The sequence below is a fragment of the Geotrypetes seraphini genome, chromosome 6 (assembly GCF_902459505.1).
Source record: "Geotrypetes seraphini chromosome 6, aGeoSer1.1, whole genome shotgun sequence".
Taxonomy (NCBI): Eukaryota; Metazoa; Chordata; class Amphibia; order Gymnophiona; family Dermophiidae; genus Geotrypetes; species Geotrypetes seraphini.
The window spans coordinates 143,080,130-143,098,120 of record NC_047089.1 but is presented as its reverse complement, the minus strand read 5'-3'; the positions used below and the strand labels follow the sequence as shown (position 1 = coordinate 143,098,120).

Genomic DNA, 17,991 nt, shown 5'->3' with positions numbered 1-17,991 from the left:
AGTGGCAGCCTATTCCCCAGTGGCGGTGGCAGCATTTTCCCAATGGTGGTTGCATAGGGGAGGGCAAGGAGAAAGAAAGAAAGGGGGGGACAGGGAGCCAAAAAAAAAAAAAGAAAGAGGGCTGGGTGAAACAAAGAAAAATGGGGCACGGAGAGAGAGAGAAAGACAGACATACAGAATGAAAGGGGGTATGGAGAGAGAGAAAAAGAAAGAAGGGGGCAGGGTGAAACAAAGAAAAAGTTTGGGGAGGGAATGAGGTCTGGAGGAGAGAAAGCATACAGGAGGCTGAAAAAAGGGAAGAAATATTGGATGCACAGTCAGAAGAATAAAGTGCTACCAGAGACTGATGAAATTACCAAAGGTAGGAAAATGATTTTATTTTCAATTTAGTGATGAAAATGTGTCCGTTTTGAGAATTTATATATGCTGCACTATGGCCCCTTTTACTAAACCGCAATAGCGTTTTTTAGCGCAGGGAGCCTATGAGCTTCAAGATCAGCGTGGGGCATTCAGCGCAGGTCCCTGGACTAAAAACTGCTATCGCGGTTTAGTAAAAAGGGAGGGGGAATATTTGTCTATTTTTGTATAGTTGTTACTGAGTTGTATAGTTGTATAGTTGTTATTTTTGTATAGTTGTTATTGCATAAAGTCATCTGCCTTGACCTCTTTGAAAACCCACGGAATATAAATGATAATTAACATTTTCTCTGCGTACAGCGTGCTTTGTGTTTTTAAAATTTTATTGTTGGCAGATCATTTTGACTTGGCCACAAAGGTAAGGGGGAGGGAGGGGAACTGCTGAAAGAGTCTACCTTGACGTGGTTGCAGACTTACAAATCTTTTGGTCAAAGAGTGCGGCGACAGAGAAAAGTATGTGTGTATTCGGCCCATGAATGAAATCATTAAAACATTATAAATTGCCAATAAATTGAAATGAAAACCAAAGGATTGTGAATCAAATTGATTCTCTGACAATACAAAGATTCCAACCTTTAAAAATGATGTTACATAATTCAGGCAACTTTATAAAGAGTTTTTAGATACTAAAATCTTGTTATTAAGGTTTAATTGACGTGCTGGCACTTTGAGGAAATTCTTTGGTTTTGTGCGGCAGTTTGGGCACTCGGGCTCAAAAAGGTTAGCCATCACTGACCTAGCATATGGAATCTAGAAGGGACATAATAGAATAGCAATCTGAGATACGCAGATGATACTACCCTGCTGGCAGAGTGAAAAGGACCTCAAGAAGTTGATCCTGATGCTGAAAGAAGAAAGTGAGAAGATAGGACTTTACCTGAACATCAAGACCACCAAAATCATGACTACCACCACCAAGAAAGTCCACATAAAGATCAACAATGAAGAAATAGAAGTGGCTGACACAGCAGTGGTTCCACAGCAGAGATCAAGCGTCGATTAGCACTGGGGTGTGCAGCCATGGTAAGCATAGACCAAATATAGAAGTGCAAGGACCATCAAACAAAAGACTGATCACAAAAGCAGACAGAAGAAAAAACAGCCACCTTTGAACTGTGCTGCTGAAGAAGACTTCTACAAATCCTACAGACAGCTATGATAAGCAACAAAGATGTCCTTGATCATATAAATCCAGAGTTGTCCCTGGAAGGCAAGATTACCAGACCGAAACTGACCTATTTTGGACATATGATGAGGGTGAATTCAGTAGAAAAGGAGATGCTACTTGGAATGGTCAGTGGTAAAAGAAAGCAAGGAGACCAAAGGCCTGTTAGTTGGATACCATCAAGAATGACACAGAAATGAACATCAAGCAACTGAAAGAAGCCGTGGAAAACAGGGAAGCATGGCAAGGACTGGCCTACAGAGTATCCAAGAGTCAGACATGATTGAATGGATCGTAATACAGTATAATCTCGTTATAACGGACTAATTTATAATGGAACCTTACCTACAGTGGACTAGGTCTGCTGGTCCCGGCCGTGCGCCATTATAAACATACAGAAAATCATCGCATATAGCGGACTCGCATATAATGGACTTTCAGATATAACGGTCAGCCAATTTGATCCCCAGAGCCGCTTTTAGCTGTAGTTTTATTCGGCTATAACGGACATGCAGGCTCCGCCTACAAGGCACGTGGCATGCCGGTGATATAGTATCAAAATGCAGCCCAGAAAAAAAATGTCAAGAGTATTTTTCTTTCTAGTACAGTGCTCTGGTTTGCAATCATTTCGTGCCATATCAATGTTTTGTTGATTTTGGTATTGATGTTGCTGATATGCTTGTGCAGTGACTGTTGTTCATCGATTTACGTTGTTTAAAGTTGCCCTAAATAAAGTTTTTAAAAAATGAAACTCTGGATATAACGGACTCTGGATATAACGGACCGTTTTTCCAGGTCCCTTGAAGTCTGTTATAACGAGATTATACTGTAGTAGTATTTGTTTATTGCATTGAACATAGTTTTGTTTTTTTAATTGGAAGCAGATAAACTTTCTTAGATAAAATAGATTCTAGTTTAGTAGGAACATCAGTCTTGAACCAATAGGTTTATGCACCTTCACCTGCATGGTGTTTGTATAGACTCATTTGCATTTTTACACTATCCCTCCCTTCTCCCTGGGCTGTCCTGTACTCTTCAGTTATTCTCTCTACACACAAGGTGGTATGAGCCTCTGTTCTGCTTGTGTTTATTTCTTTCTTTTCGAGGTTTTATCATCCGATTGAGAGACTTTTTAGTGTTGAAGAGACTCCCGGTCTTGGAACATTCCTGGCTGAAGAACACAAACTTTCAGGTCCTAAGTCTGTAGTCAAGGGGATGCCTGCATTGCAGGGCACCCACTTGACCACCTTGCACTAATAGTTCAGGAGCTTGGAGACCAGTCCCCTTGGGAACAAGGCTCGCCCCTGGGCTTGAGTGCAGGCCGAACAGCTCCATGGTGGTTCTCCAGGATCAGGGCTGACTGCATTTTCTTCCCCTAGCATGTGCAAGGGGCTGAGGTCTCAATCTTGCTAGAGAAACTGAGGGGCAGTCCAAAAACTAAGCAGTCCAGTTTCCAGGCTTGCCTGAGGCAGAGGTCAGCCTAGGTGACATAGTAACATAGTAGATGACGGCAGATAAAGACCCGAATGGTCCATCCAGTCTGCCCAACCTGATTCAATTAAAATTTTTTTTTTTTTTTTTTTTTAATTTTTTCTTCTTAGCTATTTCTGGGCAAGAATCCAAAGCTTTACCCGGTACTGTGCTTGGGTTCCAACTGCCGAAATCTCTGTTAAGACTTACTCCAGCCCATCTACACCCTCCCAGCCATTGAAGCCCTCCCCTGCCCATCCTCCACCAAACGGCCATACACAGACACAGACCGTGCAAGTCTGCCAGTAACTGGTCTAGTTCAATATTTAATATTATTTTCTGATTCTAAATCTTCTGTGTTCATCCCACGCTTCTTTGAACTCAGTCACAGTTTTACTCTCCACCACCTCTCTCAGGAGCGCATTCCAGGCATCCACTACCCTCTCCGTAAAGTAGAATTTCCTAACATTGCCCCTGAATCTACCACCCCTCAACCTCAAATTATGTCCAAGTTTCCAAGTTTAATATATATTTGATTGATCGCTTTATCAATTTCAAAGCGATTAACATAAGTTTAAAATTACAATATATAAAATTTACAAAAAACAAACAAGCACGACAGAACAATTTCATTACAGGACAAATCGGAAACATGTCCTCTGGTTTTACCATTTTCCTTTCTCTGGAAAAGATTTTGTTCTACGTTAATACCCTTCAAGTATTTGAACGTCTGAATCATATCTCCCCTGTCTCTCCTTTCCTCTAGGGTATACATATTCAGGGCTTCCAGTCTCTCCTCATACGTCTTCTGGCACAAGCCTCCTATCATTTTCGTCGCCCTCCTCTGGACCGCCTCAAGTCTTCTTACGTCTTTCGCCAGATACAGTCTCCAAAACTGAACACAATACTCCAAGTGGGGCCTCACCAATGACCTGTACATGGGCATCAACACCTTCTTCCTTCTACTGACTAAGCCTCTCTTTATACAGCCCAGCATCCTTCTGGCAGCAGCCACTGCCTTGTCACACTGTTTTTTCGCCTTTAGATCTTCGGACACTATAACCCCAAGCACTATAACATCCAGCACAAGCACTGCACCGTGAGTCAGCCCACAGAACAAAATTGTTTGGGTTTTTTTTAGGAGGGTTCTGGGGCATAAGCCAGGGATACCCACCCCTAAAATCCTAAAATTGCTGGTTTTTGACCCTCAGTATAATTCCCCCATGCTGTTTTTAGTGCCAAAATTGCTGCTGCCGCACCCATCTTAGACTTCCCAATTTTTCAATAAAAGCCTCTATCTGCCTCAAAATAGCTCGATTTTGCTCAAAAGATTAGATGGACTCCTCAGGCCATGATACTCTGGATTCATTCCAGATTTATGGTGGCTAGCTGGTCAGGGACCATCCACGTTCCATGTGAAACATATCATATTGGGGGGGGGGGGGGGCAGGAGCCATGGGTATAACCTCCCCTAGTCTCGCTGATGGTTTGGGTTCCTAGTCAGTCTGAGTTCCAGGTCAGAAATCATGGTCAGAGCTGGAAAATGCCGACTGTGTGATCCTAGTGAAGAAAAGTCGTACCATTACTGGGAAAACCCAGGAGAAGACACAGGAGCTCCACAGGGGCTCTCAGGGTGTTTATTTAGGTCAGAAGTTTGCTCAGGAATTTATCAGCATGATGTACGAAGTGTACTTGAATTCTGTGTTAACGTTAGCCCCTCTGGGGTCTTGGCAGCTGCAGCACTGGAGTTTTCTACCACTAAAGTGTGCCTGTGCCCTGCAGCAAAGCCATGCTCAAGTAATGGGGGTCCAGTCTGGCGATTCGGCCTCACGCTTGGGAGACAGCGACCCTGGATCTGGGAGAGGATCTGACAGCTATTAGAGGTAATCACCGAGTCTCTCTCAGAATTAAAGATTCAACAGCCCCATAAAATGCTGTAGATTAAATAAGATTCTGCCTTTAAAGCAACTCTGAGCAAATTGCCTCTCAAGGGTCAATTGCTCTTTGATAAAGCGCTGGACGATCTGATGGCTAGTGTGCAGGATCGCAAACCCTAGTCTCTACCAGAAAGCAGACCAAAGGTCCCTAGGAAGTCTGCTTGAGATAATTTTCATGGCTCTAGGTACTTTCATCAGTATTCAGCAGATTCTTTGGCCCAGATATCCTTCCAGAGCCCAAGGCAGAGATTTAGGGGAGCTAAATGTCCCCAGTATGCCAGAATCTGAATCACAGGGGCCCCCGAAAAGCAGTTATGATGCCAAGATGGTAGCTGTAACCCCCAAAATAGGAGGGAGGTTAACAGCTTATTGGAAAGACTGGACTCCATCCTTTTTATATCTTTTTGAAGGTGCGGCCTCCAGAACTATACACAATATTCTAAATGAAGTCTCACCAGAGTCTTATACAGAGACATCGATACCTCCTTTTTCCTACTGGCCATACCTCTCCCTATGCAACCTAGCATCCTGATTTTGAACCATTTATGTCTGGTGAGTCTCATCTTATAACACAGTCATAATTAAACAACCTGGTCAGGGACTTAGGTTTCTCAAAAGCAGAATTATTGGGTTCAAGACTGCAGGGATGGTGTTTGCTCTCGCCAGGTACGAAATGTTATGTCTTTTGAAGCCACCAAGACAATTTAACAAATTTCTTTGCACAGTTTGAAAACCTCTGTATCTGCAAAGGGTTGTTCCCAGCTTTGGGTTGGACGCATGACCCACAGGAGTGGCATCTTTATTGATTCATCACTGTTAAGCCTCAAGGCTGTTTTGTTACACAATAGCAATGTCTATCCGTTGATACCTATTGGCTATGCTGCACACATGAAAGAAACACATGAAAACATGGAAATGCTGTTAAAGCATATCCAGTACACAAAGTACAACGAACATTTGCAGTGATCTCAAAGTAGTAGCTCTGCTACTTAGAATGCAGCTTGGATATACTAAAAGTACTGTTTTATTTATGAATGGGTCAGCCATGCTAAGGAGTTGCATTATATTCAAAACAACTGGCTACTCCATAAGAATTTGGTTCCAGGACAGAAAAATGTGGAACATGAATCACTTGTTGACCCAACAAAGATATTTTTGCCTCCTCTTCACATAAAGCTTGGACTGATGAAAAATTTCATAAAAATTGATGCCAAGATTAAAGAAGGCATTTTTGTCAGTCCACAGATCAGACACGTTATCAATGACGAGAGATTTGAGATCTGTTAGTCAGGCTAGAGAAAATCACTTGGAAAGCATTCAAGGAAGTCGCTGAGAATTTTCTTGGCAATTACAGAGCAGCAAACTATTTTCAACTGACAAATTTCTTAGAGCATACAAAACCATGAAGTGCAACCTGTTACTGAAGATGCACTTCATACATTCACACTTGGGACTTCTTCCCTGTAAATCTTGGTGCAGTCAGCGACAAACATGGTGAGTGTCTTCACCAGGATATTGCCATTATGGAAAAAAGATATCAGAGCAACTGGAATCCATCAATGCTGGCTGACTACTGTTGGGCGCTGCAATGAGATGCACCAGACACTGAGTACAAACGAAAATCAGCAAGAAAACACTTTTAGCCACAGCAAAGTATCACAGCATATCAGAAACTTTGTGCATTAAAATATGTTATAGTTAATTAAAGATATCATTGTGTTTCTCAAAATTCCTACTTGATACAGTCAGTGGGAAATTATATTTGTGTTTATTTTGAAGGGGTCTATCATAATCATCAGTTTGTTTTAAGGAAGCAAAACGTTTGGAAAAATTTGTTGTCCAGTGTAACATTGTACTTTAGTACTGTATTTGAACGCTTATTGTTGAAGATCCATGCAATGCCATTTTTCCTATGTTTCATGACCAGACTAGCAGATTCTATGCACATGTGATTGAAAATGACCCTATCCTGTCCATTTGAGTTCACTGATCCCTATCAAATCAATTTTGTTTTTTTCTATTTGATTTTTAACAATTTCCAATTTTCCTTGGTTCATGCTTCGTACGTTTCAAATATCTTTATAGCTTCTCATCTCCTTTTTCTGTCCAGTAAAATCAGCGTCAGGACATCCTGGCAGTTTTGATCCATCAGTTTCATAAACACTGGGCATACTCTGGGTGATTATCAGTTCTTCCCTAGAAGCATGGTGAATACCTTCCGACCAAGAGTACATCTTTCAACACTATACATTAATTCTTCATGTATCATCATCATCATCAAGCTTTCTTGGCAAAATACAGACATAGATTGCTGGGCCTTTCTTCTGCACAGTATTATAAATTTGATGTTGTCACATCAAACGCAATTCTCCACCACCAACACTGCCTATCTGCTGCTGCCCAGATGGGTGGTACATCATTAGTCTGGCATCTCCATTGATATCTGTCCGCTTCTTAGATGCATGAAAGCCTCCGTGGCATGACAAGCCCATGTCATGGTACATGGTCTTGTCGTTCCACTTGCATTTTACTTTGCTAAAAAAGTCTTCAACCCAATATTCAAAAGCACTTCTCTGGTATGTGTAAAGCATCCATGTCTGAAAAACTCCCTACCCCCCCACTTGTCCTGTTTATCTATTTGTTTAGATTGTAAGCTCTACTGAGTAGGGACTGTCTTCTTGAATATTTTAATGTACAGCATTGCATATGTCTAGCAGCGCTATAGAAATAAATAGTAGTTATTTATTTATATTTATTTAGGCTTGTATACCTCCCTTTACTCAAATGTTCATAGCACTTTATGCTTAAGTTTATTGGTTCTTAGTATACTGCCTTTCAGGAACAAAACACTACAAAGTAATAAAATATATACAAATTAGAATAAAACAAAAAATATCTTAGGGCTCCTTTTATGAAGGTGAGTTAGGGCCTTAACGCGGGGAATAGAGTGTGCAAAAATGCCACCCGCGCTAGCTGCTACCGCCTCCTCTTGAGCAGGCGGTAGTTTTTCAGCTAGCGCACATTATAGCGCACGCTAATCCGGTGCATGCGCTAAAAACGCTAGCGCGCCTTCGTAAAAGGAGCCCTTAATGTCAACTATTGACAAAGCATAGTCAGAAATCAATCATCATTAGGACTGAAATGAATGGACTAACAAAGGAAATATCTACCTTCAATGTCATCTCCACAGACCAAATGCCCACTAATTGAAGATGGCTTCAAAAATTCTTTAAATCCTTCTTAAAATTTCTTGCAAAATGTTTTGGCTCTTGAGAGAAGGGAACTTATTCTAAAGTGATGCAGTGAAGTAAAACTAAAACTGAATGCCTGGTTGTTCAGGGCATATCATGGAATATCAAAGGGATTAGTAGAAAGCAAACATTTTGGGATTGAAGACTACATATAATATAGGGAATGAGAAGTACTGTGGTATGTCACAATAATAGGCATTGTACACAGAATATAATGTTAAATTTTACTCTGTAAGAAAAAGGAAGCCAGACCTAGTCAATCAACAGAGGTGTGACCTGATTATATTTCTTTGTAAGACAAGTTTTAACAGCTGGATTTTGAAAGTTTTGTTGATCTGTGGCTAATCCATAAGGAATAGTTTTCCTAGATAGGAGCAAGACAATGTGAAAAGTGGGGTTACAAATAACAAAGATAAAGGCTTTGGAGAAGCATCTTTCATTTTTGGAAAGATTTGTGTATTGTGCAGTGTTTCCCAACACATGGTACATATATAACGTGACCATTTATTTTTTTTCATCAAAACGGGACATCTATTAATATTCAGACCCGTCCCCAATCCCGCCCTAGCCCCACCCCCAATCCCACACTAGCCCCGCCCCAATTTCTTCCATTCATTTTTCATGTACACACAATATCTTATTAATTCATAATGGTAAACATAAAATAAAAAAAACACAAAGCACACTGTACGCAGAGAAAATGTTAATTATTTACGAGTCGGATTTTTTTCAAAGATGTCAAGGCAAATGACTTTAAAATATGCAATGTCACCTCAATAACTATAGAAAAATAGACAAAAAATAGTGCAAAATATAGACAGCAGATATAAATTCTCAAAACGGACACATTTTGATCACTAAATTGAAAATAAAATCATTTTTCCTACCTTTATTGTCTGGTGATTTCATGAGTCTCTGGTTGCACTTCCTTCTGACTGTGCATCCAATCTTTCTTTCTTTCGCATCCAACATTTCTTTCACAATCCAGCCCCATCCCCTTTGGGTCCAGGTCTCTCTCTCTTTTCCCTCTTACCCTCCCCAGATCCAGTGTCAGTTCTCATTTGTACCTTTGTTCCAGGTCTCCCTCTCTCTCCCTCCTCTGTTATGATCTTAAATCTCCCTGTTCTTCCCCAAGGTCTCTCCCCCTCTGTCTGAACTTCCCATAGTCCTGCATCTGCTTCCTGTCTTTCCCCTGTGGTCCAGGCCTTTCTCTCTCTAGTCTTTCTAATCTGCTTACAACCCCCCCTCCCCTTCCCCCCTGCTCAGGCATCTCTCTCTCTGCTCCCTTCCTCCTGTTCTTCCTTCTCAATTTATTTTCTGCCTCTGTCTAAATTCTTTCTTACTATTCAGTCCTCAATTTCCCTCTTTCATTGTGTCTACCTATAGCTTGCCACCTCTTTCCCTCACCCCTTCCAGTATCTAACTCTATCCTCTTCCTTCAATCCAGCATGTCCCTTTTTTCTTTCTCCTCCCCACTTCCTTCCAGTATCTGCTCCCCCTCTCCCCCACTTCCATTCAGTCTGCCCCCCTCAACCCCACACTTCCATTCAGTGTTTGTCCCGCCTCTCCCCACACTTCCATTCAGCATCTGTCCCTCCTCTCCCCCACACTTCCATTCAGCGTCTGTCCCTCCTCTCCCCTACACTTCCATTCAGCGTCTGTCCCTCCTTTCTTCCACACTTCCATTCAGTGTCTGTCCCCCTCTCTCTACCCCTTCCATCTACTGTTCACCCTCTGTCTTGCCCCTTCCATTCTCTGCCCTCTCTCGAGAGCGGCAGAACTTAGAGTGATGCAGGCAAGTGGAAAAGTCCTGCGGCGTCTCTCTTTGCTTTTACCGTCCAGTTTAGCATTACCGGCGCAGCTGAAGGCAGGGCTGATGGCAGCTAAGTGAGCTGCCTGGATCACGGGGCCCCCTTGCCATCCCCTAATGCTGGCCCTGAGAATAGGGAGGGTGATTCTGGACCTGGCGGGCCCCCCTTGACCATTTCAGCGCTGTAGGGAGGAAAGGAGGGAGGCAGGCTTTAGCGCAGGAGGGGAAGCGATCGCCGGTCCCTTGTTCCTGCACACAGCTTCGGGACGCTGTCCCTGAAAACGGGACATTTTGGCGTCCCAAAGCGTTGGGTCGGGACAACAAGACGGTCGGTCCCATAATGGGACTGTCCCGTTGAAAACAGGACGTATGGTCAACTTATACATATACCCAAAGGAGTATGTTTGACACCCACAGGGGGAATTGCAGCAACTGACAAGAAAGAAAATTGATCCTTCTTACTCTCTCTCCCTCTTGTGTGTCCCCTTCAACAATGGTGACTGAATTTGGAGCAGGCATAGAAGCTACATGGGGCACATGCAGAATTCTCTGTAGTGTTATTCTTAGGGAGTATGCAACAGGAAGAGAACTGATCTCTCTTGCTCCCTCCCCCTTTTGCACAATCTTTCAGTGGTGGCATTTGAATTTAGAGCAGGCACAGAAACTCCATGGAAAACAAAGAAATACTGCAGGAGCGATATCCTGAATGACCAGTCTGTATTAAGATCAATAAGCATTGTGTAGATGTGGTTCCAACTATAAGATGAGCTGATCCCGATCCGGTCAGTACATCACTTCTGCAGTATTTCTTTGTTTTCCTGTTTGTCGAAGTCTACTGCAGTTAGAAACATAGAAACATAGAAAATGACGGCAGAAATGGGCCCGGCCCAACAAGTCTGCCCACTCTACTAACCCACCCCCTAATTTCTTCCTTGAAGCGATCCCACATGCCTATCCCATTTTCTCTTAAAATCCAGCATGCTGCTGGCCTCAATTACCTGAATTGGAAGGCTATTCTAATTGTCGACCACCCTTTCGGTGAAGCAATACTTCCTGGTGTCAGTATGAAATCTCCCACCCCTGAGTTTCGGGCCGGCAGCACGCTAAACAGGCTTCACGAGACTACAATAGGAACTCATGTTGTAGTCTCGTGAGACCATAGGAACTCACAGCACGGTTCTGCACAGGGCAGGAGTGTAGGAAGATCGCTCCACAGAAACTCCATGGAGCACATATAGAGGAGCTCTATTGGCATAATGTGCAGCATGTCTTTGCAACTTCTGTGCAATGCTCTAATTCTGACCCTCCACTGCCGGAAAGCCACACCTTTTTTTTCTTGCCTCTTCTGAACCTGAGGACTGGGATCTTAACAAGTATTTATTGGTGTTAATTGGATTTCATTAGTATGTAAATTTTGGCATAGAATCCACACCTAAATTTTACATGCGAGTTCAAAAAGGGGCACAGAAATTGTTCCTTAGAGTTCCAAGTGTAGTTAGAGTAAACCGCTTCGAACGGTATATAAGAAATAAATTATTATTATTATCATAAGGTAGGATCTGCACTTAATTTTGCCATGAGGATTTGCACCATGTGGCTACACCTAAAGTTTGAGCACTGTTTATAGAGTAGTGCTCAATTTGATCATGTCTCTCCTCTTCTTAAAAAAGCACATTGGCTTCCAGTTGCACACCGAATCTTATTTAAAATATGTCTGCTTACATTCAAATCATTACTATTTAAAACCCCTGCATTTATTTTTAGAGTTTTAATTCCCTATCGTACTTCAAGACTGTTAAGATCACAGGATCAACACTTATTGGCAATGCCCTCTCTGAAAGTTATCAATACAAGGCGTCACACCATTTTTTCAATAACAGCTCCCCAATCTTGGAATGACCTCCCACTATTTCTTAGAGAGGAAAAGAACTTAGATAAATTTAAATCCAAACTCAAGAGTTTCCTTTTTAACGATGCTTTTAATGAATAAATTTCAAAGACTTGCTTACTTTCCACTTTTACTTTGTATATTAATACAAATTTTATCTGTTGCCCTTCCTATTGTTCTTTCCTTAAATGTTATTACATTAATATTGATTGTAACCCTTTAATGATTTTTCCCTCGCTTTGAAATTATATGTATAAGTTAAACTATGTATAGCAAAGTTTGTATTTATTAGTTTTAATTCATTTTGAATATTGTTTGTTAGATTTGTCACCCCTATTTAATTACTTATGAAATTGTACATCGCCTAGAAAATGTGATAGGCGATTAATCAAATTTTTATAATAAACCTGGAATAAACTTGGAAACTTGGAGGGGAGCAGTGCCGATTTTTTTATGTACCATATATAGAATCTAGTCCAATATGTACTGTACAGTATATGTTGAGAAAAATATCCAAAGCAAGATTATATCAAGAATAGGATTTTTTTTTAAAGATTTCACACTTAAAAATATACCATATTTACTTACATTTTTGCTAGGTACACAAATTGGAGTTCCTTGCTTCACCTGGCCTGCTTCTACAATTACTCCAACAACAATCGGGTCCCGAGAATTAAATACAAACTGAGGGAGTATTCTCATCTTACAAGGAAATACTGCTATATGCCTACAAAAAAGGGGAGGGGGGATGAAAATACATTTTTAAAATGAAGTGTTTTACTTTTATTTCAATTTTCAATATTTTTTTCTTAAATTTACATATTCTATAAAGGAACAGAAAATATTGTTCCATATCTAAAAATAATAGAAAAAGTAAAATATAAGAAAGCAAGTGAATTTTTATATAGCTCACAAAGTACAAAACAGGAATAAACTGACTGGAGTTGTGCTAATAAGGAATGTAACTGTACCACATCCAAATACAAATGTCAAAATTCAGATATTTCTTGCATCACTTGATTTAAGAACTTCTCCAACTGAGTGGGCTCAAAGAAAAAAAAAAAACAGAGATTCCCAAAATAACAATCAAACATTTACAAACAATAGATAAGTGTCCCCCAATTCAAATGGCCAAGCTTGCAATTGGAATAAGGCCTTGAGCCTTAATTGGGTTATTGACACATCTGAAAACTGAATCTTCTGCCAACAAAAAGAAATATCCTTCAATTTTAAGTAAGATTTAGAAATCATTTTACTCTTTCAGAAAAAAAATGGAGTGTGGTCCTCTAAAATACAGTATCTTTTGAAGATTCAAGAAAAGCAGAATAAACCTTATGACTTCTCTAACAAATGAAGGCCTCCCTGTTTCATAAGAACATTTCCAGAAGACAATATAATTTAGAGATGCCAATTTCCTTCAAATTGGGAAATTTTAGTACCTCAGAAAAATATTTTCTCAGTAAAATCTCTAAAGGATTATCTAGTCTCAATATAGGAAAATTCAAAAGTCTCATGTTTAGACCTAGCTGCATTCTCCAAAGCTTCCATTCTACAGTGTGCAACTAAACCAGTGGTCTCAAACTCAAACCCTTTGCAGGGCCACATTTGGGGTTTGTAGGTACTTGGAGGGCCTCAGAAAAATAGTTAATATCTTATTAAATAAATAGTTAATGTCTTATTAAAGAAATTTAGCATGAGGTAAAACTCTTTGTTGTTTATAAATCTTTCCTTTTGGCTAAGGGCTCCTTTTATCAAGGTGCGGTAGGGGTTTAACGCACAGAATACTGTGCATTAAACCGCCTGCCGTGTTAGCCGCAAACGAGGCTCCATTGACGAGGCGTTAGTTTTTTTGGCTTGCCGCGGGGGTTAGCGCGTGATGAAATGTCCGACGCGCTAACCCCCGTAGCGCGCCTTGATAAAAGGAGCCCTCAGTCTTAATAATATTATAATTTATAGCTAAAGAGAAATATGATCAAGAAACTGTTTTTTGTTTTTTTTACTTTTGTGATTATGATAAACATACCCAGGGCCTCAAAATAGTACCTGGTGGGCTGCATGTAGCTCCCGGGCCGCAAGTTTGAGAAAACTGAACTAAACTGTCCTTCATAGTAGAAAATCCAGTGGAGATTTAACTCGTCACTGCTTTCAGAAGATGGATTTAAGGAGCATGTGGAAAAAGCTATCACTGAATTTTTTCTTTTTAATATTCCTGAAGATACCAGTTGGGGTGTCACAGGGGACTCCTTTAAAGCGTACATTAGAGGAGTGATTATGTTGTTCAGCTCGATGGTTAAAAAAAACACTACAGCAGAACTTCGAAAGCTTGAATCTATGATCAAAATAAAAGAATTAGTGCACCACTATGATATCAACAACCCTCTTCTTATAGGGGGAGTTGCAGAGATGCAGATTTCAATACAACAGATGATGTACAAGATGCAGGCGTTGTTTAATAATAGAAAAATGCATTAACATATACAATTTTATAGCCAACCAAGGGACCCGACACGGTCCGTGTTCCGGATAAATGCCTTCCTCAGGGGTCCATGGTGGTTAAGGTATAAAACAAACCGCATAAAAGATATCAAATGGACGCCAATTTTGAACGAATACGATCAAGCAAATCCTGCGCAAGGCGTGTTATCCGGAACACGGACCGTGTCGGGTCCCTTGGTTGGCTATAAGGTTGTGCATATGTTACTGCATTTTTCTATTATTAAACAACGCCTGCATCTTGTACATCATCTGCAGTTTGTTGTTTTCTGCCTGCTGTTTGTTTCACTGCAGACCGCGTTGGATTTTTCTTGTTTTGTGGATTTCCATACAACTCCTTACTGAGGAAAACTGCTGCTCATTCTGTATTTCTACAAGCTGCCCACTATTATGCGGACAATAACAAGTTGGGTTATCTATTAGCCTCATACTTAAAGCATAAAAGTGAACGTAAATCCATATCCTGCCTGACCCGGGTGGATGGCACAGATACTTCCACTACAACTGAGATATTACAGGAATTTAAAAACTTTTATGAAGTCTTGTACACAACTGAATCGCATCATAACGATGATCCACATGTATTTCTTGAACAAGTCTCTTTGCCCCTTTTGCCTGATACGGATCATCATAAATTGACATCCCCTATGTCGGCTGCTGAAATCATTGACACCATCAACGAGATGGCAACAAATAAAGCACCAGGACCAGATGGGCTTTACTGTCGAATTTTACCAAGCTTTTAAGACGACATTGGCCCCAAATTTGCTACAGTTTTTTGAACACTTAGCATCGCAGGGGAAAGCAGATGGGATTTTTACTGAGGCGACTATAATTGTGATTCCCAAACAGGGCAAAGATCCTAAACTTGTTAGTAATTATAGACCACTCCTGATGATAAACGTTGATGCTAAAATTTATGCTAAACTACTAGCTTCCTGAATACAGAAAGTTTTATCTTTGCTGATTACTGAGGACCAAACGGGTTTTATGTATGGTCGCCACTCCTCCAACAACACGCGTACCCTATCCAATATTATATCTGTATGTCAGTCGAAGTCCCACAAACCAGTCGAAGTCCCACAATTTCTCCAGTCTCACAGTTCTATCATCAGACTCCAAATTTATACACTGCAATTTTAGAAAAGGTATATAGCTAACAGCATTCCTCTAAAAACAAATCTTCAGTTCTAAAAAAATATTAAAAACGTTCAACATGTAAATTTATCCTGAGAGCCCTACTATTGGTTTTGACAAATTAGTATCCAAAGGAAAAGATGAGACCACAGTTAAAGGATATACAGTCCAAACCAGTGGATGAAACAGCTTGTGCAACAGGTGATCTATCAAGCTATTTGCAGATCCCCATTAGACTCCACCCTGATAGGACTGTCATTGGGATCATGGGTTTAGATGCATGAATCTACCTCCAGGACAGAGGAAGGGGCGTAGCTCAAAGGACAGATCTACTACTCCCCACACAACTAATAATTTAGGTATTGGTCCAATGGACAGGCATATAAGAAAGAAGGTTTGGGAATTATGTAATTTGGCTTTCTGCTTCCCCATATTAGAAAAGCCTAGCAACTTACAGTATTTTGTACAGAGAGAAATTAATACCACCTCCACATTTTTTTCTTGGGTTCTACATAAGAACATAAGCAATGCCTCTGCTGGGTCAGACCTGAGGTCCATCGTGCCCAGCAGTCCGCTCATGCAGCGGCCCAACAGGTCCAGGACCTGTGCAGTAATCCTCTATCTATACCCCTCTATCCCCTTTTCCAGCAGGAAATTGTCCAATCCTTTCTTGAACCCCAGTACCGTACTCTGCCCTATTACGCTCTCTGGAAGCGCATTCCAGGTGTCCACCACACGTTGGGTAAAGAAGAACTTCCTAACATTCGTTTTGAATCTGTCCCCTTTCAACTTTTCTGAATGCCCTCTTGTTCTTTTATTATTCGAAAGTTTGAAGAATCTGTCCCTCTCTACTCTCTCTATGCCCTTCATGATCTTATAAGTCTCAATCATATCCCCTCTAAGTCTCCTCTTCTCCAGGGAAAATAGACCCAGTTTCTCCAATCTCTCAGCGTATGAAAGGTTTTCCATCCCCTTTATCAGATGCGTCGTTCTCCTCTGAACCCTCTCGAGTAACGCCATGTCCTTCTTAAGGTACGGCGACCAATATTGGACGCAGTACTCCAGATGCAGACGCACCATCGCCCGATACAACGGCAGGATAACTTCTTTCGTTCTGGTTGCGATACCCTTCTTGATTATGCCTAGCATTCTGTTTGCCTTCTTAGCGGCCGCTGCGCACTGTGCCGTCGGCTTCATTGTCAAGTCCACCATTACTCCCAAGTCCCTTTCTTGGGTACTCTCATTTAATAATATTCCTCCCATCGTATAGTTGTACCTCGGGTTTCTGTTTCCCACATGTAATACTTTACATTTCTCAACGTTGAACTTCATCTGCTATCTCGTCGCCCATTCCCCTAGTTTGTTCAAGTCCCTTTGCAATTCTTCGAAGTCCTCTTTAGTCCAAGCTCCACTAAATAGTTTGGTGTCGTCTGCAAATTTTATTATTTCGCACTTCGCCCCTGTTTCTAGATCATTTATGAATATATTAAATAGCAGCAGCCCGAGCACCGAGCCCTGCGGGACCCCACTCGTGACCCTCCTCCAGTCCGAGTAGTGGCCCTTCACTCCTACCCGTCAACCAGTTTCTGATCCATCTATGTACATCTCCTTCCACCCCATGGTTCTTCAGTTTCCGGAGTAGGCGTTTATGGGGCACCTTGTCAAAGGCTTTTTGGAAATCTAGATATATGATGTCTATGGGGTCTCCTTTGTCCATCCATTTGTCAATTCCTTCGAAGAAGTGCAATAAGTTTGTTAGGCACGATCTCCCCTTGCAGAAACCATGTTGGCTGGTTATCAGAAGTTCGTTTCTTTCAAAATGTTCATCGATGTTTTCTTTTATCAGTGCTTCCGCCATTTTCCCCGGAACTGAGGTCAGACTCACCGGTCTGCAGTTTCCCGGGTCACCTCTTGATCCCTTTTTAAAGATGGGCGTAACATTGGCTATCTTCCAGTCCTCCGGGATCATGCCTGTTTTCAGGGATAGATTGCAAATTTACTGCAGTAGTTCTGCTATCGCCTCCTTTAATTTCTTCAGAACCCTTGGATGGATTCTGTCCGGACCCGGGGATTTGTCAATTTTTAGGTTTTCTATCTGCCTGCGTACATCTTCCAAGGCTCACTTCCATGGATGTTAATTTTTCTGCTTGATTTCCATTGAAGAATTGCTCAGGTTCCGGTATGTTGGATGTGTCCTCGTTTATGAATACAGATGAAAAGAACATGTTAAATCTTTCTGCCACTTCTTTCTCCTCCTTCACCACTCCCTTCCTGTCTCCGTCGTCCAGCGGTCCCACCTCCTCCCTAGCCGGTTGCTTCCCTTTAACATATCTAAAGAACGGTTTGAAATTTTGTGCTTCCCTGGCTAGCCTCTCTTCATACTCTCTTTTGGCTTTTCAAACCACTCGGTGACATTCTTTTTG

At 41.3% G+C, this 17,991-nt stretch overlaps 1 protein-coding gene across 2 annotated transcripts in view; it reads right to left on the bottom strand.

The window, feature by feature from the left end:
- The window catches only part of EIF5B (eukaryotic translation initiation factor 5B), a 372,530-nt gene that overhangs the window by 18,480 nt on the left and 336,059 nt on the right, over nucleotides 1-17,991 (bottom strand). For both annotated transcript variants that reach the window (XM_033950652.1, XM_033950653.1), the window contains exon 22: nucleotides 12,527-12,665. In XM_033950652.1, the coding sequence (XP_033806543.1) occupies nucleotides 12,527-12,665 (139 nt within the window). The remainder of the gene's footprint in view (nucleotides 1-12,526; nucleotides 12,666-17,991) is intronic.